This window comes from Doryrhamphus excisus, linkage group LG6 (genome assembly GCF_037039965.1).
Source record: "Doryrhamphus excisus strain RoL-2023G ecotype Guam linkage group LG6, RoL_Dexc_Guam_v1.1, whole genome shotgun sequence".
Taxonomy (NCBI): Eukaryota; Metazoa; Chordata; class Actinopteri; order Syngnathiformes; family Syngnathidae; genus Doryrhamphus; species Doryrhamphus excisus.
In genome coordinates this window covers 20,955,489-20,982,728 of record NC_136362.1, presented here as the reverse complement: position 1 = coordinate 20,982,728, position 27,240 = coordinate 20,955,489, and the positions used below count along the sequence as shown (strand labels likewise).

Here is a 27,240-nt window from a genome sequence, read left to right as displayed (position 1 = left end):
AGGCCAGTTCGATTGACTGGCAACCGGTGCCGGGTGTACCCCGCCTCTCTCCCAAAGTCAACTGGGATCAGCTCGAGATCACCCGTGACCCTGAACAAGATAAACAGTAGAAAATAGATGAATGGACAATGATATTTTGTTTGACCACAGGAGCTGCAGATGAAACGCACAGCCATTGAGGCCTTCAACGAGACCATCAAAATATTTGAAGAGCAATGTGAGACTCAAGAGCGTTACAGCAAAGAGTCTTTGGAGCGATTCCAGCGTGAAGGCAATGAAAAGGAGATTCAGAAGTGAGTGTGTTTTACCACGATATTATTGATGGTTGAACGTAGTTTTATTGAAATACTGTATGTATTTTTTCCACTCTGATCAGGATTCACAGCAACTCTGAACGTTTGAAGTCTCGTGTGAAGGAGATCCATGACAGCAAGCGAAAGCTGGAGCAGGACTTGAGACAGCAGGTCTCGGATAACAGAGAAATTGATAAGAAGATGAACAGCCTCAAGCCAGATCTCATGCAGCTCCGCAAGATCAGAGACCAATATTTAATGTAAGGGCAATCAATGCTATGTTTTCTGCACTGTAGTTCAGTGATTTTCAACCTTTTTTGAGCCACGGCACGTTTTTTACATTGGAAAAAACTTGTGGCACACCACTAACCAAAAATGTTCCAAAATGTCACCACGACCTCACACGTGCATCAATACAGTGCATCCGGAAAGTATTCACAGCGCTTCACTTTTTTTACATTTTGTCATGTTACAGCCTCATTCCAAACTGAATTAAATTAATCTCTTACCTCAAAATTCTACACAAAATATTCCATTATGACAACGTGAAAAAAGGTTTTTTTGACATGTTTTGAATTTATTAAAAATAGAAAACAAAAAAAATCACATTTACATAAGTATTCACAGCCTTTGCTTAATACTTTGTTGATCCACCTTTGGCAGCAATTACAGCCTCAAGTCTTTTTGAATATGATCCCACAAGTTTAGCACACCTATCTTTAGCCAGTTTTGACCATTCTTCTTTGCAATAAGTCTCAAGCTCCATCAGGTTGGATGGGAGACGTCTGTGCACAGCCATTTTCAGATCTCTCCAGAGATGTTCGATCGGATTCAAGTCTGGACTCTGGCTGGGCCACTCAAGGACATTCATGGAGTGGTTCTGAAGCCAATCTTTTGAGATCTTGGCTGTGTGCTAATGTCTACTGTCTATATGGTCAAGGTACATGACCAGTCTACTGAGGTCAAGAGCGCTCTGGAGCAGGTTTTCATCCAGGATATCTCTATATATTGCTGCATTCATTTTCCTTCTATCCTGACTAGTCTGCCAGTTCCTGCTGCTGAAAAACATCCCCACAGCATGATGCTGCCACCACCATGCTTCACTGTAGGGATGGTATTGGCCTGGTGATGAGCAGTGCCTGGTTTCCTCCAAACATGGCGCCTGGCATTCACACCAAAGAGTTCAATCTTTGTCTCATCAGACCAGAGAATTTTGTTTCTCATGGTCTGAGAGTCATTCAGGTGCTTTTTGGCAAATTCCAGACGGGCTGCCATGTTCCTTTTACTAAGGAGTGGCTTTCGTCTGGCCACTCTACCATACAGGCCTGATTGGTGGATTGCTGCAGAGATGGTTGTCCTTCTGGAAGGCTCTCCTCTCTCCACAGAGGAACGCTGGATCGGGGCCTTGGTCACCTCCCTGACTAAGGCCCTTCTTCCCCGATCGCTCAGTTTAGAAGGCCGGCCAGCTCTAGGAAGAGTCCTGGTGGTTTCAAACGTCTTCCTTTTACCAATAATGGAGGCCACTGTGCTCATTGGGACCTTCAAAGCAGCAGACATTTTTCTGTATCCTTCCCCAGATTTGTGCCTCAAGACAATCCTGTCTCGCAGGTCTACAGACAGTTCTTTTGACTTCATGCTTGGTGTTTGTGCTCTGACATGCACAGTCAACTGTGGGACCTTATATAGACAGTTATTATATTTCCAAATCATGTCCAATCAACTGAATTTACTGCAGGTGGACTCCAATTAAGCTGTAGAAAGATCTCAAGGATGATCAGTGGAAAAAAGATGCACCTGAGCTCAATTTTGAGCTTCATGGCAAAGGCTGTGAATACTTATGTAAATGTGATTTCTTAGTTTTCTATTTTTAATAAATTCAAAAAAAATCAAAAAAAACCTTTTTCACATTGTCATAATGGAGTATTTTGTGTAGAATTTTGAGGTAAGAGATTAATTTAATACAATTTGGAATGAGGCTGTAACATGACAAAATGTGGAAAAAGTGAAGCGCTGTGAATACTTTCCGAATGCACTGTAAGTCTATGGGAGGAACAAGGTAGGTGTTGCCACACGGACCAATATTACATTGCTCTGCCAGTCTTTACACCACAGACACTCCACAGTAGCCACGTTTTTACATCACCACTTTTTCTCTTTCCCAATGACCTTTCGGGAAACAATGGTATCCATAGAAAGGAATATTCCAATCTCTTGTCTAGATGCGCCGTGAAAATCAAACAGAATAGTCAATAGGGCATGCCCAGTAAAACGTAAACATCAACATCACGTGATACCGGCTTCCCCAAGTTTTTCTTTCACTTGTTGGAATAACTCCGTATTGCCAGTTTTTCGTCTTTCCAGTCTTGAAATTTAGTTTGAATCAAAAACAAACTTTGCTTAGTCCAGTGCCGATTGTTGGCCTCCATTTTTAAAAATGAAGAATGTCTGTATCTGCGTGTTACGTCATATCTGAGCATGCGCTGAAAGAACGCACCCGGGATCAATTTAAACAGGAAAAGATCATATTCAATCTTGCTAATATTTTATAATTCAACTCAGGACATGTTTTATATAGATATATATTTTCTTTTTTAATAAAACTGCACTTGTGAATGGCGTATAGAAGGGTTTAGATTCTGTTTCACAGATGGCGCTAATGCATACGAAAGCTGCTTGCCAACCGCCAATAAACAACAGAAGAAGAAAAACACCAGGACGAAGAAAGCACCCTGACAACTTTCCGTTTGAACGGGTACAAGATACCTCAATCGGATTGGTTAAAGGAATATTCCATCCCTGTTCAATTCTTTCCGTTTGAGAAAATAAACCAAATGCAATTGGAATATTTGGGTCCATGTATACTATTGACATAATGGCTATTGACATCATATTTGCAAATGATGATTAATAAATGTTAATTATGAAAAGTGATTCCTCACGGCACACCTGACGGTTTCTCAAGGTACACTAGTGTGCCGCGGCACAGTGGTTGAAAATCACTGCTGTAGTTATAGCTTAATAGCTTACATACTGTTACATGCAACTGATTTAGTACGCTTGTTCACCATGTTCTGTGCTGTAGCTGCACTAAATGTGCGCTGTTCTTGTTTCATCAGATGGCTGACGCAGAAAGGTACAAGGCAGAAAAAGATTAACGAATGGCTCGGCATAAAAAACGATGCTGATGAGTAAGTGTAGCTCAAATACTTATGTCGGGTACTGTAACACATTTGTTAATTGATCCACTGTAGACATACAGATGAGTGAAAATGTCCTACATGTGATGTTTCCAGCTCATACTCGTTGGAGGACGACGAGGGCTCGCCCCATCATGATGAGTGCACCTGGTATGTGGGTGACATCAAGCGCACCCAGGCTGAGGAAATGCTGAGGGGCAAATGTGATGGAACCTTCCTCATCCGTGAGAGCCAATCACAGAAAGGCTCGTACGCCTGCTCAGTTGTGTAAGTAGCTCATGCTTGTTTGAACACTGGAAAGGAAGAATCATCCTCCATTGTTCTGATATAGCCCTGTTTCCACCGCCCATTACAGTTGACTTTACAGCAGGGGTCTCAAACTCAATTTACTTGGGGGCCACTAGAGCTCGGGTCTGGGTGAGACTGGGCCACATCAGGTTTTCAAAAAACAAACAAACAAACAACGCATTTATTAAAAACAGAAAAATACAAAACAAACTTTTTCAGTGCTTTGGTTCCAATTTTCTACAATAAAAGTGCTGATAAAACATTCCACTGTTCTCAAATATCTTAATTTTTATTTTTCTGCACAAAATAAGATGAAAAATAAATAAACAAATCAAGAATAAAGAAAATCAATCAGTAATAAATAAATATAATAATAATAATAAAACAGCAAATAATAAAAACTCAAGAAACCACATATAGTTGGTGGGTAGACAAATTATTTTTTTCAGATTAAAATGAACAAAGCATTATTAGAGCCCTGTAGACATGACAAAACACGACTATAGTCACATTTATTTACAACATATTGCGCAACTGCAGGGTCTTGAGACACATGCTAACTCGCAAACTAGAGAGCTAGCGACCTAAACGGTAGCCTTCAAATTATTTCCTTTAAACTTCAATAGCCAAAAACTTACCACTTCCACACGGATAGGGAGGATAACTATTAACAGTTATTTAACCTTTAACATGAACATTAATCAAACTTAATATTTTTTCTGGGTACATGATACCATACAGCATCCATATCAAACTTGCGCGGGCCGCACTAACATGAAACTTTCATATCAAGGCGGGGGCCTCAAATTAAGTGTCCCCGCAGGCCTCGTGTTTGAGACCCCTGCTTTACAGTTTGATTTTCTATTCTATTCTCGTAAAAAGTGGAGCTAGACAAATCACTCTATGGCGTGAATTAATTTCAGCCACTTATATCTATGATCTTGTTCTTTCTGTCACGACCCAAAGTTCATGACCATAGGCGAGGATGGGAACATACGTAGATCAACCGGTAAATTGAGAGCTTTGCTTTCCAACTCAGCTCTCTCTTCACCACGATGGTCCGGCACAGCGACTGCATTACTTTGCCTGTGGACCTCGCACTCCAATCTTCCCTCATTCGTGAACCCCAAGATACAGTACTTGACCTCCTCCACCTGGAGAAAGACCTCACTCCCAACCCGGGTCCCTTTTTCAGCCTCGCATTTGGAGTCTCATCCCAGAAGCCTCACACACTGTTGCCAACCGTCCCAGTAAACTCTGAAGGTCACGGTCTGATGAGGTCATCAGGACAAGTTCCTAAGGCCCAAAAACTAGACCCACTTCAGGCCTTGTTTTTGCCATGAAGCTCTGTCCATTACAAAGATGAACACAATCGATGGCAAACGGCAGCCTTGAAAACAGACCAGGCTTGCAGAAATTACAATTTTGTTTTGTTTTGTTTCTCATATTACACCTTAAAATGGTTTTATTAATATTTCATTATTAATATTTCTTTATGTTGCTAAAATAATTTTATTTTTATCTCATAATATTCCCATGTTATTCTGTTAAAATTACAACTTTTGCTCATTACAACTTTTTTCTGTTAATATTTTGACATTATTTTCCATTGTCGCTGTTTTTTTTTATTATAGTTTTTACAATGTGCCGCAGACCAATAAAAAAACAGCTGGTGCCGCAAATGGTCGCCGGGCCGCCCTTTGGACATACCTGCTTTAGCTACTCATTGAGCTGAGATAGGCTGAAGGCTAACAACATTTGTTGGAGGGATGTCATGCTTTGTACTGGTGTACTACTAGTAGATATGACCTGACCTTGACCCAACAATAATAATAATAATAATTCAAGAATGATTTTCTTTTTTTCCAGTGTGGATGGCGACGCCAAACACTGTGTCATCAACAAGACGACCACAGGTTACGGATTTGCAGAGCCATACAATCTCTACTCGTCCCTGAAAGATCTTGTGCTTCACTACAAAAATGTCTCCTTGATCCAGCACAACGAGCAGCTGAATGTAAATCTCGCATACCCAGTCCTGGCCCGCTCTCAAAACCAGAACCAGCACCCCAGATGAATTCACCACCAGCAGTCAAGGCAGACAACCAGGGTGGGGCAATTTTCACTCAAATGCATTGGGCGCGAAAGAAGGGGGCCGTTCATGTTTTTAAGTGGCGAGTCAAATCAACTTAACAAGCATGACTCTCTAGCTTGAGGCGGGGGTTGGGGGTGGGGGGGGGGTATATTTTCCATCTGACCCCAGTGCAGCTAAAGAGCACTTCTTGCCAGCAGCATGGCTTCACAGTAAGCACACCAAGTTTGTAACTCAGCAATGTACAGTTAGCATGACACAGCAAGCTCCGTTGGCCAGCCGGGACTGTCCAGTGTCAGTTACACAAACCCGGTGTGACAAATTTACAATAACACGTCCTGATTCCGAAGAAGAACATGTGTTCAAGGATAAGCACACATTAATAAAATTTTTAGACATCCGGAAGAGGGCGGAGGGTCATATGGTGGGATGATGGGACAATTTACAGGGGGCACTTTTTTTTTTTTTTGCCTTAAACTCATAACTGTTTATAGACAAAGGCCCAAACTGTTATCCCCAGACTGCCTGCAAACTCTCCGTAGACAAAAGCCTGAGCTGTCATCCTATGAAAAGGACTGGCTTGGCTAAACCAGGCTGCTTGCTTCACACCTTAAGACGGCTGAGAACCCGTTGGACCAGGGTGGTGTTGTCACTGGAGCCTGGGGAAAGGGGAAAGGGGAGGGCTTGGGTACATTACGTGGAGTGGCTATTTGTTGGGGGGCGGGGGGTAGAAAAGACTAATAGAATTTGACGCTTGTGTAAGTACCGTAGTAATAGCTTTCAATGACCACAAGCCTGTGTCGCTAGTAGAGAGTGGTGGGAGAGGAGGAGGCTGTCACAATAGACAAAGTTACAGCTTTAAAAATATACTTTTTTTGGTTTATTTCCACCTGCTTTGGCTCAGCAAGCCTCTGTTTGAACTGACGAGGTATTAGAGTCTAAAAATGCATGGTACGTATTTGGTATATGGTGAAATAGTTTTCAATCACAGATGGATATTGATTCATGCAGTTCTTCACTATTCAGGTTTCCTTCTGACTGAAATTTCTCATGGTTCCTGCATCCAGCTTTTTTTTTGTCTCCTCCTTTTAGACTGTAGCACGTGTAGCCATTGACTTAACTGTTAGTGCTCCTTGTATGTGTCTGCTTCCTATACGCTAAAGGAACCTGCAGAGCATTGCTCTATGTGATTATTGTATCTACGGTACTGTATTTGCTTTGTCTCTTGTTAGATACACAGTTTCTGAGATCCTTGCAGATGTTTTTTTTTGTTGTTAAATAGTATATACTCACAATACTTCCCCTTCTTGCGCTTGACTGTTGGTTTTTATCACAAGTTTGACTCACAGAGCTGTAGAACATTTAATGTACAGAGAAAAGAGAAGCAGTAATATAACAGTATATTTTAGCCATACGTGCAGTTGGTGTATGTGAGTTTTTTTCTTTTATGATTGTAGCTTAGATTCCGTTTCCTGCATCCAGCTACTGTGAGCCAAATGAAGGATCTTTCATGTAGCAAGAAAACTTTTTTTTTTTAATGGTTGATTCTTCCTGTTTGGTTTCCGACTTGTTGTGCGTACACAGTGAAGCATGATATGCGTGATTGTACTATGCACACCAGAATAGTCTGAGGAGAACTGCTTCTCTTTCACCTCTTCTATATTCGTTTCAATTCAGGTTTCACTCTCAAAGCACAAAGTTTGCTTGTAAGTCAATTATAAATCTCAGTTGCCAAAAAAAAAAGTGTATTTTTGTAGAGTGCTGAGGGGACATAAGTCAATTAGTGTATGATGTCTTGACAGATGTAAGGAGTGTGATGACTTGATTTATTTTTGACAACGGAAGTGTGTTTCTTTCCCTTGTACAATCCTTAAGTCAATGTAAACAACACCAGCTTCAGCTATCAGGCAAATAGCTGAGCATCCTAAACCATTTTTTTACAAAGTCCTGCTACCTTTGTAGTTTAGTTGGACTGGGCCAACTTTCCCCAATGTTGATTTCAGCCATCTCTTAGCCAGGCTTATTCAGTCGTACTGTACTTTGCACATGTCTTTTGGTTGAACGAGAGGTGAGGTCAGCGCTTCTGCTCAGAGGGCTTTCAAAACAAAACAAAACAAAAAAAAAAAGGTTGGAAGAGATAAAAAGTGCCTTTCGTCGATGATGAGCGCATCCTCTCCTCTTTGTTTGTTGTTGCCGGAGAGTCGGTGCCATCGCTGCCACATGCTGCGCCCATCATGCGTTCACCTTTTCTCAGCAAGAACCAGCGTGTGTGTGTGTTTATGTGAGTAAATCAGCATGTTTTAGGTTTAGTTGTGCCTCTTTGTTGTTACATGTGAATTGTTACTTTCTCAATCGGGGGCTGCACGGTAGCTTGGTGCGCGCTCTCCCTTTGCACGCAAGCTCGCTTTTTTTCATTTGGATTTGGTCCGATTTAACACTCGGACTACAATGTGAACCGCCAAGGCCCAGTGTAGTTTGCAACACATGACGAGATAAGCTCTCCGGTTAACGCATGCAGCATTTATGACACGTTGGTTCCATGTGAACGACTACGTCACCTGCCATTGCTGACATCTGTCATCCAGTTTGTTGGACCAACACTTGACTGCACTTTTTTGTCTGTCCCACACACAAATAAGTAGTCCCTAAAAAGCCGTACAGTGTGGTGAAGCTCAGTTTCCTACAGTTGATTAGTTTGAAGCTCACAGTATTCAATGTACAGTTTATGCTGCTGTTCTTCTGCAGACACAAGCGTCACGATATTAGCTATGTAATACTTTCCCAACTGGCTTCTCATGCACTTTGATCCACACGCTAGTCGAATAGACTACAATTTCTTTACAATCCTTCATGAGGATGAGGATTGCTTCATGCAATACAGGTGAATCTCAGTAAATTAGAATATTATGCAAAAGGTATTTGATGTCACGAGTGGAATTCAGACGAAGAGACCAATTCATGTTTTCGCATTTTGTTTGCTGTATAGTGTGAACCAGTAGCTAACAATACAGTGGAAACTCAGTTGTCAACGTGAATCCATTCCAAAAGGTCAGATGAATACCCAAACTGAAAACGAATCAAAGCAATCACATCAATCCAATGAATCCGTTCTAGTCCCAGAAATATTAACGCAACTAAAGGTACCTTTGGACTAATATGATGATAACAGCAATAGCTTGTAGGAGTTTAATTATTTTTAGCTATAGCTATTCATGTACACTATTTTTGTTAGCATCATTATATCGGTCCAAACTAAAGCACAAAGTTGTAGCAAGTAATAAAACGGATCACTAACCTGAAGAATAATTTTTTCCATGACTGTATAATTATTGAAGGATTTCCTGGGCGGAATCTGTCTATAGTGTCCCAACTCTAAAAAAGAACTATCCATTTACAGAGACTGAGTCATAAGTGAGACCAGCCATCCATCTATTTTCTATGCCGCTTATCCTCACTAAGTTGGCTGATACGCTGGAGCCTATCCCAGTTGTCTTTGGACTGGCTGCCAGCCAATGGCAGGGCACGTATAGACAAACAATCATTCACGGTCACATTCATACCATAGAGTCGCCAATTAAGCTAATACGATTGAAAACCGAGGTACCACGTTACTGAAATAAAAGACTTGTTCAAAGATATTGTAATTTGTTGAGATGTACCTGTAAATGCGAATGGTTGTTATTGGGTGGATCAGGAGAGAAAAAAAACATGTCTGGAAAAAGAGTCTGCAACTTGTTTCAGGGATGTTCAGGTGACTTTGGATCTGCTTTCTTTGTTTTGTTTGTCAGCTTTTCTGTAGTCGCCTTCAGCTGCCATATTTGTGACAGATGTGTAAAGACCCGAGGCAATGCAAAATGTTATTAACGTTAGTAGCAGACAGGCAAGACGCGGGCATATGGTCAGGTCTCATTCGCACTTAGCTTCCTTCCTGCTTGTGTATTTACATATGCATTTGTGACCGGGTGTATCTTGAAAAGCGTTTTTTTCTACACAGCAAATGATCATTCAAAGAATGAAATATTTTTTCATCAGCTTTGGTACACTGTAAATGATCTTTCTTGAAAAAGGCATACTATCTTTCACTGACTACGAGGAACATGCAATTTGGTGTCTGTAAAAGTTTGGCAAATAAACCAGAGAGACGTAATACAGAATAACTATTTTGAAATATATACTTATATCTATATTTTTGAATGATGTAATTATCATTTGGATTGTGCTTGAAACAAATCAGAAAGGAAGTGTCGGGGGGGGGGGGTATCTTCAGGCGTCTTTGAAATCAGGGCGAAAAGTTCATAAACGCACGCAATTTCACTAATCATTAAGCTTGGACATACTTTGTGGTTATCATCAATAGAATATGTTAAACTTGATAATATTGTGATGAAGCAAGCTCATGTACATGTGTTGATATTTACAGAGCCAAGGCTTTATGTTGGATGCAGTCTTGGCTGCTTTGCATTTATTACATACTAGAGAGATTTGCTTTATTTCTTCTTCAACGTGAGAATCTGTCATTGTCATTTGAAAGATTGTTGTTTTGGGGAGTAGACACAGTGTTAAAGGTGCACCACAAAAGAAACACTTGTGGATACAAAGAGAAAAAAAAAAGATGGATAAAAGGTACAGATCCCAGTCACTCCTTTATGCAGATCTTTGCAAATGCAACAATGACGGCATTAGAAAGTGTTCTTTCATGGTGCCTGAGTATGTCTTTTTTGTTGTTGTTTTTTTATTTAGCTTTTTAAAAAAGCTGATTAGAATTGTTTGTCCAAGTGTTTTTGTTTGTTAAATGATAACTTTACAGAGCCTATACAGAAAAAAATAAGCTAGCTTGATTTTTTTTTTCTCCGTACAGAAAAAAATACAAATGTTTACAATATGTAATTAACCAAACAGTAAATACCCATTTGACACTCAGTCTATCTCTCAAAGTGGCTGTGATTGAGTTGCAATTGTTTATTTCCTGTCATTTTAAACTTGAAAAAGACTTTCCCCTCTTCTTCTGTTACTGTTCCTCTGTTTTTATTTGTATTATCAGAGCAGTGCTCCCTCTTTTACATTTGTTTGTCCCAAACTGAGCCTTGTATGTTGCATATTTCTTCTATTGTGAGGTGGTTTCATTCTGATTGTCAGCAATCTCATGGAGTAACATATCAGCATTTGCAGCAATTAAAAGTAAAAGCTCTTTTTTTTATTTTTTTGGGCCTTTTTTCAGTTGTTTGTCTCTAAATTGAGTGTTCGTCATCCAGAATAGCATAACAGTCAGCTATCTAACTGTATCAGAAGGCTCAGCTGCATCATCAGGAATCATAATAAAATGACATGAACGACAAAGCTACCCCACACCCACTGATTTCAGAGGGAGCACTGTTGATCCAGCCAGTATCAGCCTATTGGTTGTTTTTGTCTCACCACATATACACAAAAAATGTTTTGTCCTCTGGCGTTCCCCTTCCTCCGTCCTGTTGGTCTGTCATTTTTCTAATTTCTTATTTTGTGTAAAACTTGCTTCACAGTTCAATTCACAAAGGTACTTGTTCATCTGTACGGTTCTCTCTAGCCAGATGCAAATGATTTTAAAAGACAATAAAATATATGGTATATAAAAATGGGCTGTTTTGTTGTCTGGTTTTATTTAAATGTCCAGCAGGGGGCGTTTATATTATTTGCTAAGCTGGCAATAATAATAACACATAACTACATCAAATATTTGTACATGCATATCAATGTTGAAAATATGGGCAATCCTTTCATTTTTTAAATAATATATAGATACATATCCCATAGTTTTTAAAAACCCGTCCCACTTTGTTCGATGGTCCTTAAACGCACCATTGTGTGTTTTGAATGTCTTCCACCTGCACAGATAGACCAGTATACTGCATTTATACCGTTTTTCTTTCACCTCATATTTGGCCTCAAATGCAGATGCTATGTGGGTATGCCGCTCAACCTCAGGTTTCCCCACACTTTAAACAGCAGCCACGTTTTATAATCTTCTCTTTAAAAAACAAATGTCAGACTGTGGTTGTTGCCTATTGTAGTTTTACACAGTACATAATAAATAAGATAAATTACATCGCTATATTAGAAGGTTGGGGACCGCTGCACCGCTAAAAGGCACCTCAAGGGACGGGAACTATCACAAACATTATAAACAAACTTATGTTTAAAGACAAAACTGACCAGATATGTGCCACATTGTTAACACGCGCCGCTGTATGAACCGTACGACGACGCCATTTTTTAAAAAAAAAAAAAACCTTGGCGGCAAGTGACGCATTTCACGTCATCTCACCGAGAGCCAATCAAAGAAGGCCTGCCGCATAAACAAGGAAATGCTCTTTGGGCTCTATTTTAAAGTTATCACGACTGCGTGTGCGGGTGTTTGCCGGTGTTGTGTGGCTGTATACTTGAATAAGTGGTTGTGTGGCTGTATACTTGAATAAGTGAAGACTAGTTTCAAAGATGAAGGTGACTCTGCTGCTTACGTTGACCTTTAGCAGTAGCTTAATGCCCACAGTGTCGTCTTCATGCTCCCACCCTCCTTCACAGTGGTGCTCGTCTCCAGATTTGGCAGTCCAGTGCGGGGTGAGGATCATTAAGAGGTTTTTTTTATAGCTTTTTAAAAAGTGAATAGGGAAAAAAAACGTAATTTCAAAGTTTTTTCACAACAGAGAAACATTAAAATACAACAAATTACTTTTAGCCAACCTGAAAGTTGTTTATTTCAATATTAATATAATTAATATATTCATATAATTCAAGATTTCAATGTGATTGAATGACAAGTTATATGTGGTACTCTGGTCACCAGGTGTCAGTAATTTTACACTGATGAGACATGACTACATGTCAATGATTACATTGCCTTCACACTGCATGGAGTCAGCAATGGCATCTCTGACATCACATCAAATTAAGTGTGGAAGTGGTAATTTTTTTTAAAAGTCTTAATTTTACCATGAATACATTCTAGGCTAACTAGTTAGCTCGGCAGTGTGCTACGTTTAAAGCCGTCTGTACTTTCTGTATGCTGATTCTGTACTAGCCTGCACCTTACAGTTGAGCAAGGTGTTGTAAACAAAGAAAAATACGAGTGTAATGTAATGCTCCAACTATGAAAATATTCAATTTATTATCAGAAATTCACTTAAGAGAAGACTAATTTGTTATGGTGGTCGAGTGGTTAGCGCGCAGACCTCACAGCTAGGAGACCAGGGTTCAATTCCACCCTCGGTCATCTCTGTGTGGAGTTTGCATGTTCTCCCCGTGCATGCGTGGGTTTTCTCCGGGTACTCCGGTTTCCTCCCACATTCCAAAAACATGCTAGGTTAATTGGCCACTCCAAATTGTCCATAGGTATGAATGTGAGTGTGAATGGTTGTTTGTTTTTATGTGCCCTGCGATTGGCTGGCGACCATTCTAGGGTGTACCCCGCCTCTCGCCGGAAGACAGCTGGGATAGGCTCCATCACCCCCGCGACCCTCGTGAGGAAAAAGCGGTAGAAAATGAATGAATGAATGAATGAATGTAATATGTGTAATGGATCTCGGGTTCGGTGAGTGTAAATTATTTTAGTCATAATTTAGGGAAGTAGAACCAACATGGCACACTTTCAGTTCCAGTCAGATGGTGAATGACAGACAGTATCACGTTGACATGCCTGATCTTCTTTGCAACATCAGCTGACTTTTTATGGCAGTGATTTCACCTAGCACCATAGTTACGATACGGTACCAAACCTACCTCACTGTCCCCACTCATTCCGACATTGCCGTGTCACAGCCACACGATGCAGACGAACACACCATAAAGTACACTCATGTGTTTTTTACAGGTTTTGGAACAGTGCCTCCACGCCAACTCAACCAGGCTGCGTCAGACAGCGGAACCTGTCCAGTTGGATGTTTACTATGAGAGCCTGTGTCCCGACTGCATATTTTATATCACACAGGTGCTCTACCCCACATGGGTGTTGCTGCAGGATATCCTATCTGTCAATCTTGTCCCCTTTGGGAATGCTCAGGTAATACAAAACGATGGTGTACAGTACACTCTAGTGTTGTTGGATGTTGATGTCGTTGATGATTATTACGCATGCCTGGTCTTCTTGGCCATATTGCTTGACATGCGTTCCCACAATGCTCACTTCAAAGTTGGCACAATATCTTGGTAATTTTTTTCATTTGTTTGATTAGACAATGAAAAAATTATGAGTCGGCTATGCAAATTTAATGCTAGGCAATTTCTGTATTCTCAATTCAATTCCACCTCTTTTTTGGTGTGAAAAAATGATCTCTTATCTTGCATTGCATGTCTGTCACACTTGATTGTTTCAGATCATCAAACTAATTTAAATGAGTCAATAACAACACAACTGAACACTAAATGCATTTCATAGATAAAATTAGATGAAACATTTTATTAAGGGAGAAAAAAAAATCCAAACCCACGTGGCCCTGTGTGAAAAAGGGATTGCCCCGCGCTGTTAAAACAACTGCAGTTTATCACACCGGAGTTCAAGTTCTCCAGCCAAACCCAGGCCTGATTACTGTCACACCTGTTCTGAATCTCAATCAAGAAATCACCCACCAGATGGTGAAGTAGACCTAAATAGACATCGAGCTGACTTCCAAAGAAATTCAGGAACAAATGAGAAAGAAAGTAATTGAGCTCTGTCAGTCTGCTATATGTGATACAGAAAATGCTATGAAGCCATTTCCAAAGCTTTGGGACTCCAGCAAACCACAGTGAAAGCTTTTATCCGCAAATGACGAAAACATGACAACGGCAATGAACCTTCCCGAGAGTGGCTGACCAACCAAAATGACCCCAAGAGCACAGTCACAACTCATTCAAGCCGTCACTAAAGACCCCACAACAACATCCAAAGAACTGCAGGCCTCACTTGCTTCAGTTAAGGTCAGTGTTCATGACTCCACCATAAGAAGGACACTGGGCAAAAACGGCCTGCATGGCAGAGTTCCAAGACGTAAACCACTGCTGAACAAAAAGAACATTAAGGCTCATCTCAATTTTGCCAGAAACGTTGATGATCCCCAAGACCTTTGGGAAAATACTGTGGTACCATTACATCTGGCATGAAAGTAACACAGCATTTCAGAAAAACAACATCATACCAACAGTAAAATACGGTGGAGGTAGTGTGATGGTCTGGGGCTGCTTGCTGCTCCTGAAGGAGAATGACCGGCTATCTGTTGGTGACCTTAAGCTGAAACCAACTTGGGTTCTGCAGCAGGACAATGATCCAAAACACACCAGCAAGTCCACCTCTGAATGGATGAAGACTTTGGAGTGGCCTAGTCAAAGTCCTGACCTGAATCCTATTGAGATGCTGTGGCATGAAATTAAAAAGGCTCAAAACCCTCCAATGTGGCTGAATGACAACAATTCTGCAAAGATGAGTGGGCCAAAATTCCTCCACAGTGATGTAAGAGACTCATTGCAAGTTAACACAAACGCTTGATTGCAGTTGTTGCTGCTAAGGGTGCCCCAAGCAGTTATTATCTCTCTTAATAATAAAAAGAAAAACAAAATAAAGACTTTGGAGTGGAGTTGAGATGCTCTGGCATGACCTTAAAAAAGTCCGGAAAAGCCTCCAATGTGGCTGAATGACAACAATTCTGCAAAGATGAATGCGCCAAAATTCCTCCACAACGATGTAAGAGACTCACTGCAAGTTATCATAAATGCTTGATTGCAGTTGTTGCTGCTAAGGTTGGCCCAACCAGTTATTAGCTTTAGGGTGCAATCACTTTTTCACACGGGGCCATTGGATTTTTTTCTCCCTTAATAATAAAAACTGTCATTTAAAAACTCAATTTAGTGTTCACTTGTACGCTGTCATAAAAGAATTGGGTGGCTTGATACATACCATTTTTATAATTTAATTAAATTAGTTATTAAATTGTGATATTTTTGACAGCACTATTTATAAGACAAGTTTTGTTTAGCAATGTATTTTATGTAAGAGTATAAAATGTACAGTGCATCCGGAAAGTATTCACAGCGCTTCACTTTTTCTACATTTTGTCATGTTACAGCCTCATTCCAAACTGTATTAAATTAATCTCTTACCTCAAAATTCTACACAAAATACTCCATTATGACAATGTGAAAAAAGGTTTTTTTGACATGTTTTGAATTTATTAAAAATAGAAAACAAAAAAAATCACATTTACATAAGTATTCACAGCCTTTGCCATGAAGCTCAAAATTGAGCTCAGGTGCATCTTTTTTCCACTGATCATCCTTGAGATCTTTCTACAGCTTAATTGGAGTCCACCTGCAGTAAATTCAGTTGATTGGACATGATTTGGAAATATAATAACTGTCTATATAAGGTCCCACAGCTGACTGTGCATGTCAGAGCACAAACACCAAGCATGAAGTCAAAAGAACTGTCTGTAGACCTGCGAGACAGGATTGTCTTGAGGCACAAATCTGGGGAAGGATACAGAAACATTTCTGCTGCTTTGAAGGTCCCAATGAGCACAGTGGCCTCCATTATTCGAGTAGTCAGGATAGAAGGAAAAATTAATGCAGCAATATTTTCATCCAGGATATCTCTATATATTGCTGCATTCATTTTTCCTTCTATCCTGACTAGTCTGCCAGTTCCTGCTGCTGAAAAACATCCCCACAGCATGATGCTGCCACCACCATGCTTCACTGTAGGGATGGTATTGGCTTGGTGATGAGCAGTGCCTGGTTTCCTCCAAACATGGCGCCTGGCATTCACACCAAAGAGTTCAATCTTTGTCTCATCAGACCAGAGAATTTTGTTTCTCATGGTCTGAGAGTCATTCAGGTGCTTTTTGGCAAATTCCAGATGGGCTGCCATGTTCCTTTTACTAAGGAGTGGCTTTCGTCTGGCCACTCTACCATACAGGCCTGATTGGTGGATTGCTGCAGAGATGGTTGTCCTTCTGGAAGGCTCTCCTCTCTCCACAGAGGAACGCTGGAGCTCTGACAGAGTGACCATCGGGGCCTTGGTCACCTCCCTGACTAAGGCCCTTCTTCCCCGATCGCTCAGTTTAGAAGGGCGGCCAGCTCTAGGAAGAGTCCTGGTGGTTCCAAACGTCTTCCATTTACGAATAATGGAGGCCACTGTGCTCATTGGGACCTTCAAAGCAGCAGAAATTTTTCTGTATCCTTCCCCAGATTTGTGCCTCAAGACAATCCTGTCTCGCAGGTCTACAGACAGTTCTTTTGACTTCATGCTTGGTGTTTGTGCTCTGACATGCACAGTCAACTGTGGGACCTTATATAGACAGTTATTATATTTCCAAATCATGTCCAACTGAATTTACTGCAGGTGGACTCCAATTAATCTGTAGAAAGATCTCAAGGATGATCAGTGGAAAAGAAGATGCACCTGAGCTCAATTTCGAGCTTCATGGCAAAGGCTGTGAATACTTATGTAAATGTGATTTTTTTGTTTTCTATTTTTAATAAATTCAAAAAAAGTAAAAAAAAAAAAACTTTTTTCACATTGTCATAATGGAGTATTTTGTGTAGAATTTTGAGGTAAGAGATTAATTTAATACAATTTGGAATGAGGCTGTAACATGACAAAATGTGGAAAAAGTGAAGTGCTGTGAATACTCCGGATGCACTGTATGTTGTGTTTCTGTTACAGTTTTTCTCGATTGTTTAAACACATTTTGTGAAAGGATGCCTCATATTCTCAGAACTCTACACACAAAAACAAAAATCACTCACACATTTCTGAAAACCATTCAATTCTCCTGCAAAATTAGACTTTACATCCAAAACAGTCTTCATTCTTCTCAAAATGGTGTTTTGTCTCCAAATGAGGCACACAAACCAGGATATGAACAAACATTTATATGAACCAGTTGAACACTGATGTGCTCAGTGGAAAACACTGGGATTACATCATATTCATCATGACTCGGGCCTTTTTGTGTTCAGTGTGACACTTCTTGCAATATATTTTAGAATTGTTTTTTGGGTTTTTTTGTATTTTTTTGACTCAGAACACAAAATTACACAGGAATATATTTTTTTTTCACAGAAAAACACTACGAAGTGTTCATCACAGCCAACACAAAGTTAAGTTCAGTTAAAGAAATAATAAAAATAATAATAAAGAAAAAATGAATCAATAACAAAGCAAAAGACTATGCTGCATCACGTCTTCTGTTTGGGTCAGGCCACAGCACCTCATCTACATCACATGCAAGGTTTTCTCTGGCCAAGCAGCGGGGGAAATATGGCCTTGCATGGCCAATCCAGCCTTGGAAAGCATCCGCTGGAATCTCTCCACATGCATCTTCCATAGCTTGGAGAAGGGGATTGTGTGTTTGTGGATTTCTGACCCTTTGCCCAGCCTCCCTCATTGTTAGACCGCTAATTGTAAAAATGTGTGCCAGGTGTTTACCCATGTGACGAGTCAGTGTGAATAATAGGAATATTCATTTGACTCTTTTGAGTGGCATTGTGTTCTTTGTGAAAACAAGAAGTTGACTTCATGAAAATTGTGCCAAAACTCAGAGAATTGTGTGTAGTGTTTTGAAAAAAGTGTGTTATAAATCTGCAGTGTGAGTGTAAAGCAGGAATTGTGCTTATAGTTTAGCAGACTTGGTTGATGGAGTTGGTGCATTGGTTATATGTTGTGGTCATCGGGTCTCAGGCATCACAAATTGTGTGGAAACAATCGAGAAAAACTGTAATGAAATGCAATACGGGGAAAACATGTGATGACTGAGTAATCTACATAAGTTTGTGTCCACTAGGAGAAACCTGATGGCAGCAAGTACATATTTAAGTGCCAGCACGGAGAACAGGAGTGCCTTGGTAACATGATTCAGGTAACATTCAGAAACACAAACTGCTGACTTATCATGACTCTAAACATGAACTGCTGTGTCATCCTGCTAATGTTTGTATTCCTTTATATCAATCTTCTCATGTGTGTAGTCGTTATCACAATATTGACATAGTAGGACGAGAGTCCTGAAGCCATTCTGTTCTGTTGTCAGGCGTGTTTACTGAACATGAGCGACAATGCCTTCCTCGTCACCTTCTGTATGGAGGCCTCCACTGATGTTATTGCTGCTGCAAAGAGCGTGAGGAAAACTTACCGGTTTTCAGTTTTTTTTTTTCTGTAACTTGTATTTACTTTGATTTCATTGTCGTGGCCAGTGTGTTCAACTCTACAACCCCCAGTTGAGCTGGCGGCGCCTCATGAGCTGTGTGAATGGAGCCCAGGGAAACCAGCTCATGCATCAGAACGCCTTGAAGACCCAAGCGCTGGTTCCTTCACACCAGTTTGTACCCTGGGTCACCGTCAATGGGGTGAATCATTTTAATAGAAAAACAAAAATGGCGTACAGTACAGTACAGTACACCAAACATCAGAATCCTACTCAACTATGAAGTCTTATTTTGGGCAACAAGTTTTTATTTTCTTTTAATTTCTAGGAGCATACGGATGAGCTGCAGAGAAACGCCACAACTTCTCTCCTTCCTTTAGCCTGTAGCATGTACAAGGTAAAAAGTCGTACATTGTCTCTAGAACTTTGTCGGACCAGAACCTGACCTTTGAACTCCTGATTGTGCTTTTTTGCAGGGTGTCAAGCCGGACGTCTGTGTAGGTGGCAACCAGAGACACCACAAGATATCCCACCATCACTAAATGGCCAAATGCTGGTCCAGCTCAAGGTGTTGTGGCCACTGGATACGATTAAATTGTTATAGTCTTACTTTTTATTTATCATTTTCCACATATTGATGGCCATTTGCACCTTAGATAATATAAAAACAATTAACTGCAAAATATGTCTTGACTAAAACTCTGGGGGGGACACGGCGGTCTAGTGGTTAGCACACAGACCTCACAGCTAGGAGACCAGGGTTCAATTCCACCATCGGCCATCTCTGTGTGGAGTTTGCATGTTCTCCCCGTGCATGTGTGGGTTTTCTCCGGGTACTCCGGTTTCCTCCCACATTCCAAAAACATGCTAGGTTAATTGGCCACTCCAAATTGTCCATAGGCATGAATGTGAGTGTGAATGGTTGTTTGTCTATATGTGCCCTGTGATTGGCTGGCCACCAGTCCAGGATGTACCCCGCCTCTCGCCCGAAGACAGCTGGGATAGGCTCCAGCACCCCCAGCAACCCTCGTGAGGAAAAAGCGGTAGAAAATGAATGAATGAGTAAAACTCTGGTTTTGCTTTGAAAGGCATTTTCACTTGAAATTGTCTGGTAATTTACCTCTGTTGCCAGTAGATGGCGCCACAACTCATTCACAGCTTCAGCCACTGAAAAGATAAAACCTACTTGATGCAGATAAAAAAATAGAATATTATAATAAAGTTAAAAAGCTGAAGTGAAACACGTATTACACATTGAGTCAATCATCAATGTCGGGTAAAGTCTGTTCATTTCGATGCCTTTAGTACTTGTTTGGACCTCCTTTTGCATGAATTACTGCATCAATGTGGCGTGGCGGACTTGAGCCTGTGTAGTAACACCAACCAGCTTTTATGGTACCTTTTGGCAGAGTGTGGGCAGCTGGAAGGTCTTGTTGGTAAATTAAATCAGCATCTCCATAAAACTTATCAGCAGTGGGAACCATGAAGCGCTCTAAAGTGTCCTGGTATGATTGTGGACTTGGGGGGAAAAAAAAAACAGTGGACCAACACCAGCAGATGCCATTGCGACCTAAATCATCATGGCCTGGACTTCAAGCAACACGGATTCTGTGCCTCTATAGGCTCCGGGTCCACGATTTCATCTGAGTTAGAAGACTTTGGACAACTGAGCAAGACTTCAGTTCTTTTCCTCTACGGCCCAGGTAAGATGCTTCTGATGTTCTCTGTTTCATGGGGGGCTTGACACAAGGAATGCAATATTTGCTGCCAGAAATGTTTAGAATTGGTCTTTGTAGTGGTGAACCTTTTCCTTATATGCTTGATAAGGACACACTTGGACACATGTCAAGTCAGTGGTCTTCCCCTACTGACCCAGTCTGGGGGATCCATTTAAAAGTGTTTTGAGTACGGCTGATTAGAATGTGGCACCATGACTCCACTATATTGACCACAATATTCTAATTTTGGGCTTTCATTATCGGAAAGCATTTATCATCTAACCTTTCAATAAATAAAGTGTAATGAATCTACAGTATGTAGCCATATCAGTTTTTGTAAGATTTGGTTTTCAATTTTCAACAATATTGCGCTGAACAAACCAGTCAGTTTACTCTGTGCTGTATCATTCAATAGAACGGAGTGCCCGAAACAAAACACCTGAAGCATTGGCTGACCATGCATTTTTATCGAGAGACCGCTACAGTCAGTAACCCACCATGGGGCCAAAGAAAGTTGTGAGTGTCAGCAGGTTGATGAAGGTGAGAAACACTATTGAATTCAGGAAATAAGCGCTTTTCTGTATCTGGGTTTTGTTTTCTGAAAGGTGTGACATATAAAATACTGAATTTTGAGATGTACCTGTACTCGTGGAATTTTACTAATTTTTTACCAACGCACACTGAAATCAAATTTGTGCCATTGTCTTTGCTCTGTGTTCATTTTTAAAATAAAACAATACATCACTATGATGCAGAATACAACTACAGGCATTTAAAGCTAAAGCTAGTACAAATGTGTTGAAGTTGCATGGATGACTTTAGGGAGTACATTGTGGCTCAACCAGAAGTTCTGGATGCATGACGTCCTTTGATTGTCCAGTCAGATAGCCGCACACTAATAACAGAGCTGTCATGCATGCATGCTGCTTTTTAGCAAACAAGCAAGAGTAGAAAAGTACATACACTGACATTTAGCTGCCGCTCGCCGGACTTTTACAGCTGAGGAGTGCGTCGAGGCGCAGGAATAGTTGTTGGAAGATGTGACAGCTGGACTAAATCACGGTGGCCTTCATGTGTTTCCTCATATTTTCCATCACCATCCCAATTGCCTGATGCAGGATGAAGAGAAATAACTCCTCAAAGTGTTTCAATGTCACTGAGGTAAGAAGGATGTAATTTGTCATTTTTGTCGTACCATAAGATGAAAGCTACAATTTATGGAAAGGTGGATTATCCGAGCATGGACTTGTTTCTGTTCTCTCCACCCCCATTCTGACGTGGACTGAGAAATGGCTTTTGCTAAATCTACTTTTCTACCAATTATTGTGTTAGATGCGAGACGTTAACAATTGAAGGCTTGTCACAGTTGAGCAGTATCACAAAGGTACAACTGGGGGATGTTGAAGTTGGAGAGGCTGGAAATACTACCCTTCCAAAACGTTTGGACACCCCTATACAATATAGCGAGAATCACGATCAAGTATTTTGTTCATTCAAAAATAATACAGGGGCGGCACGGCGGGCGAGTGGTTAGCGCGCAGACCTCACAGCTAGGAGACCAGGGTTCAATTCCACCCTCGGCCATCTCTGTGTGGAGTTTGCATGTTCTCCCCGTGCATGTGTGGGTTTTCTCCGGGTACTCCGGTTTCCTCCCACATTCCAAAAACATGCTAGGTTAATTGGCCACTCCAAATTGTCCATAGGTATGAATGTGAGTGTGAATGGTTGTTTGTCTATATGTGCCCTGTGATTGGCTGTCCAGGGTGTACCCCGCCTCTCGCCCAAAGACAGCTGGGATAGACTCCAGCACCCCTCGTGAGGAAAAAGCGGTAGAAAATGAATGAAAAATAATAGAGGCCGTGTATGTTTGCATGTGTATCAGGATGATATTGTTAAGCTAAGTGGACTGTTTGCTAACTTTCAAATGTGCTGCAAACGACAATCCATACATCTGCTGCTTTTCCAAGGTCGGGCAGGGAGGCCCAGACTTCCACTTGGGAGACATAGTCTCTCCAATGTGTCCTGGGTCTTCCCCGAGGCCTTCTACAGGTTGCACGTGCCCAGGGAGGCATCCGAATCAGATGCCCAAGCCACCTCATCCGGCCCCTCCCAATGTGGAAGGGTAGTGGTTCCACTCCGACACTTTCCCGTTCTTTGTGTATTGTTTGAGTTTTAGTAATGCAAGCTTGTGCCAGTTACACCTTTGACTCTGTCAATCATGAATTGTAACACCAGAATTTCAAATACTGCACACATGGCGTAGGTGTAGCGGTATTTACAGAAGTACTCCAAATAAACACTATGTACTTAGCATAATGCTGTTGTGAGGGAGCTGCCAATCCTTTCTCATTGATCAGGTGTATGCCCCACCTCCACACTGTCATGTTTCTATTGGTGCATATAGTTGGCTTTTGTTATTTACATATATTCTGGTTAGTATATATATTTGTTTGCTATTTAAGTTGTTTAATTGCCACTTTAGTTAGTTAGTTTTTCATTTAGAAGTCATCAGTTTCTCCTTTTTTTTTTGAGGTGATTGGTCGGGGCACAAACATGGAGGCGCGCTCATGTGAGTGCAGGCCAGAGGCTGATCACCTTAATTGGACTCTCCGTAGTTGGGTAATATAAGTCAGTGATTTTCTACCACTGTGCCCTGTGTACACAGTAGTGTACCTTGAGAAACCGTCAGGTGTGCCGTGAGGAATTATCCAATATCACTTTTTATAATTAACATTTATTAATCATCATTTGCAAATATGATGTCAATAGCCATTATGTCAATAGTATACATGGACCCAAATATTCCAATTCACTTTGGTTTATTTGCTCAAACGGAAAGAATTGAACAGGGATGGAATATTCCTTTAACCAATCCGATTGAGGTATCTTGTACCCGCTCAAACGGAAAGTTGTCAGGGTGCCTTCTTCTTCCTGGTGTTTTTCTTCTTCTGTTGTTTATTGGCGGTTGGCAAGCAGCTTTCGTATGCATTACCGCTATCTGTGGAACAGAATCGAAACCCTTCTATACGCCATTCACAAGTGCAGTTTTATTAAAAAAGAAAATATATATCTATATAAAACATGTCCTGAGTTGAATTATAAAATATTAGCAAGATTGAATTTGATCTTTTCCTGTTTAAATTGATCCCGGGTGCGTTCTTTCAGCGCATGCTCAGATATGACGTAACACGCAGATCCAGACGTTCTTCACTTTTAAAAATGGAGGCCAGCAATCGGCACTGGACTAAGCAAAGTTTGTTTTTGATTCAAACTAAATTGACTGGACAGACGAAAAACTGGCAATACGGAGTTATTCCAACAAGTGAAAGAAAAACTTGGGGAAGCCGGTATCACGTGATGTTGATGTTTACGTTTTACTGGGCATGCCCTATTGACTATTCTGGTTGATTTTCACGGCGCATGTAGACAAGAGATTGGAATATTCCTTTCTATGGATACCATTGTTTCCCGAAAGGTCATTGGGAAAGAGAAAAAGTGGTGATGTAAAAACGTGGCTACTGTGGAGTGTCTGTGGTGTAAAGACTGGCAGAGCAATGTAATATTGGTCCGTGTGGCAACACCTACCTTGTTCCTCCCATAGACTTATTGATGCACGTGTGAGGTCGTGGTGACATTTTGGAACATTTTTGGTTAGTGGTTGCCACAAGATTTTTCCAATGTAAACAACGTGCCGTGGCTCAAAAAAGGTTGAAAATCACTGATCTAAGTTATGTGTAATTGAGTGCTTAAATGTATACAGGAAGCGAAACTTCAGTGTGGGACTCTTGAAAGACTTTTGTAACATAAAAGAAGGGTGTTATAAATGTAAATAGGGTACCTTTTAGACGTATTGCCTCACCCTCTCATTGGGAACTATGGTTGGCCCTTCACGGGTCAAAGGGTCTGGGTGAATTGTTTGTAGAGGCCTGTTGTGGTGCTGGGGGAAATGCTGCTGCACGGTCTGGCAAAATAAACTTGAAGAGCTCTCAAGCTTGTGTCTGGTGTGCATTTCAGATGCTATGGCTATCCCGGGCTAGTAAGGGGCCATTTTTTCCAACTGAAAATCTCACAGCTGTGTGCCGCTATGGCCTGTCTGTCTTTCAGCGACAGTGGGAGTCGTCAGGGCAGGACTCCAACACCGAGCTTCCTCAGGAGTCCTATGTCAGATATGCTGTCAAGAGGCTCTTCTCGGGCACCCTCCAACTGCCCAGACTGTCCTGCAGACCGTCCATGCTGGACCGATCCAATGATGCTCTGTCTGATTCCGGTAGCCAGTCTCCTGGAACCCTTTGGACATTGACCAGTTGCATCTCCAAAGCCTTGTAAGTCAGTGATGCTCTTACACTCTTTTCATAATACACTCCAGATACAATTTAAAGCCCAGTTTTCCACTTTTCTGACCTACAAATGTTGCTAAAATGTTGTATTATCGTGTTTAAACGATGCCGTGTCGGAAGCAGGAAGTCCATGGAAACACTGCAGAAAGAGGTGCAGAGTCTGGAAGCTCTAGAAAACTTTGTGTGGGTTATCAAGATTATAGCGGGGTCTGTAGGGGTCCACAACTCGATACAAAGTGACTGAAATTAAATTTTAAGTACAGCTTCAAAATGCAAAAAGAAGGAGGCTAGTGGGAATGTTGGGAGCATCCACTGTCAGTTTTGGAAACCTGCTTGCCATCCATCCCCAAATGTTCTCGATTAGATTTGGATCGGGGGGGGACACTCAGGATGGTCCAAAAGAGTTCATTCATTCATTTTCTACCGCGTTCATTTTCGCGGGGGTGCTGGAGCCTATCCTAGCTGTCTTCGGGCGAGAGGCGGGGTACACCCTGGACTGGTGGCCAGCCAATCACAGGGCACATATAGACAAACAACCATTCACACTCACATTCATACCTATGGACAATTTGGAGTGGCCAATTAACCTAGCATGTTTTTGGAATGTGGGAGGAAACTGGAGTACCCGGAGAAAACCCACGCATGCACGGGGAGAACATGCAAACTCCACACAGAGATGGCCGAGGGTGGAATTGAACCCTGGTCTCCTAGCTGTGAGGTCTGCGCGCTAACCACTCGACCGCCGTGCCACCTATATATATAAATATAAATAAATATATATATATATGTGTGTGTGTGTGTTTATATATATGTATATGTGTGTGTGTTTATATATATGTATATGTGTGTGTGTATATATATATGTATGTATATGTGTGTGTGTGTGTATATATATTTATATATATATGTGTGTATATATATATATATATGGTTCTAAATGAATACACATTTTCAAACGTTTCATTCACTGAAATTAACTCGACTTAACCAAGGTTCAAAGGTTCTAATGTGTAAGTACCAATATTGCTTTGAAAAAAAAATCCAAGGAATCCTGACAGACCTGTCAGCTCATGCTGGTAGCATTATCTGGTAGCATTATCTGGTAGATATCTGGTAGATATCTGGTAGATATCTGGTGACAGTTGACCATAGCATAGGATTGACGCATTTTCAGGTTGAAGAGCATGACGGTACTTGTGAAAGTATGGGGTCAAAGTGGCCAAGTGAGCCAGGACAACACGTTTATGTCTTCCATCAGACTACAGAGCTTCACTATTGTTTTGTTTACACTCCGGTGACCGAAATGCTGAAATGCCATCCGATTAGAGCCAGTTGGCGAAAGGCAGAGGATTCTGTCACCTCGCAAATCATGCTTTTCACCATGTCTACTAGAAATGGTCGCACTAATCGTGACAGCGCTACATAGAAGCAGTAATATTTTCCCCTAAGTCTCACATTCCCTGAATCAACACAATCTTAGAATTGAAAAATACATAGAATACTCTAGTTATACTACCCACCAGGAGAAATATCAGGAACACCTGCACAATCCAATCCAATATGACATATAATAACGCTCAGACAGGTTTTAATTTAAACAATATGAAAATGAAATTATCAATAAAAGTTAGCAAAGCCAGCATTTAGATATCAATGTTTGAGGTACCAAGACACTGAGGCACAGAAATACTTAGTAGTTATGAGAAATTAAACTTTGTATTGAATCGTGAACTCCTGTAGAGCAGCTAAACACAATAACCCGTACAGAAAGCTTTCCAGAGCTTCCAGATTCTGCAACTTTCTGTAGTGTTTCCATGGACGTCCTGCTTTTGACCCAAACGGGCTGTTAAATTTACTCCACCCCTGGCCCTCCTCCTGGTACGGCCACTCCGTTGTGATTGGTCACACCCCCGAGCGCTCCCAAAGTCTTCCGGATACGTAGGTCCGTGATTACAGAGTGCAGGCCAACTGCAGCCCATATAAGGAAGTCCGGATCAGACTGATGTCAGTAGAACTCGATGTTAGAAAAAAAACAAGTGTGCAGAGCCATCAAAAATGTCTTTAATGGCTCACTTCCAAATGTGCAACCCTCAATATCTGTCACTTCGGCATCGTTTAACTTGAAAATACAACATTGTGACAACATTTATAGGTCCAAAAAGTGCAA

The 27,240-nt window shown here is 41.1% G+C and overlaps 3 protein-coding genes across 6 annotated transcripts in view; all 3 read left to right on the top strand.

Moving 5' to 3' along the window:
• pik3r2 (phosphoinositide-3-kinase, regulatory subunit 2 (beta)) overlaps positions 1-5,994 on the top strand; it is a 34,673-nt gene extending 28,679 nt beyond the window's left edge. For all 4 annotated transcript variants that reach the window (XM_058067088.2, XM_058067089.2, XM_058067090.2 and 1 more), the window contains 5 exons: positions 151-293; positions 377-553; positions 3,410-3,481; positions 3,587-3,757; positions 5,648-5,994. In XM_058067088.2, coding sequence (XP_057923071.2) covers positions 151-293; positions 377-553; positions 3,410-3,481; positions 3,587-3,757; positions 5,648-5,855 — 771 coding nt within the window. In that variant the 3' untranslated portion in view covers positions 5,856-5,994. The remainder of the gene's footprint in view (positions 1-150; positions 294-376; positions 554-3,409; positions 3,482-3,586; positions 3,758-5,647) is intronic.
• Positions 5,995-12,191: 6,197 nt separating this feature from the next.
• ifi30a (IFI30 lysosomal thiol reductase a) lies at positions 12,192-20,290 on the top strand. The gene is made up of 7 exons (XM_058066688.2): positions 12,192-12,464; positions 13,714-13,902; positions 18,659-18,733; positions 18,905-18,991; positions 19,068-19,220; positions 19,347-19,415; positions 19,495-20,290. Exons 1-7 carry the CDS (start codon positions 12,342-12,344, stop codon positions 19,558-19,560), a joined length of 762 nt encoding a protein of 253 aa, XP_057922671.2. The 5' UTR covers positions 12,192-12,341; the 3' UTR covers positions 19,561-20,290.
• Positions 20,291-21,221: 931 nt separating this feature from the next.
• Positions 21,222-27,240, top strand: part of pde4ca (phosphodiesterase 4C, cAMP-specific a) — a 58,289-nt gene continuing 52,270 nt past the window's right edge. The window contains exons 1-3 of the mRNA XM_058066680.2: positions 21,222-21,276; positions 21,736-21,897; positions 24,841-25,058. Coding sequence (XP_057922663.2) covers positions 21,856-21,897; positions 24,841-25,058 — 260 coding nt within the window. The 5' untranslated portion in view covers positions 21,222-21,276; positions 21,736-21,855. The remainder of the gene's footprint in view (positions 21,277-21,735; positions 21,898-24,840; positions 25,059-27,240) is intronic.

Excerpts from the sequence above, each read along its gene's own strand:
- ifi30a (XM_058066688.2), top strand. The coding sequence starts at position 12,342 with ATGAAGGTGACTCTGCTGCTTACGTTGACCTTTAGCAGTAGCTTAATG. Across the intron at positions 18,992-19,067 it reads TTATTGCTGCTGCAAAGAGC|TGTGTTCAACTCTACAACCC; the intron begins GTGAGGAAAACT and ends TGTCGTGGCCAG. Across the intron at positions 19,416-19,494 it reads TAGCCTGTAGCATGTACAAG|GGTGTCAAGCCGGACGTCTG; the intron begins GTAAAAAGTCGT and ends GCTTTTTTGCAG.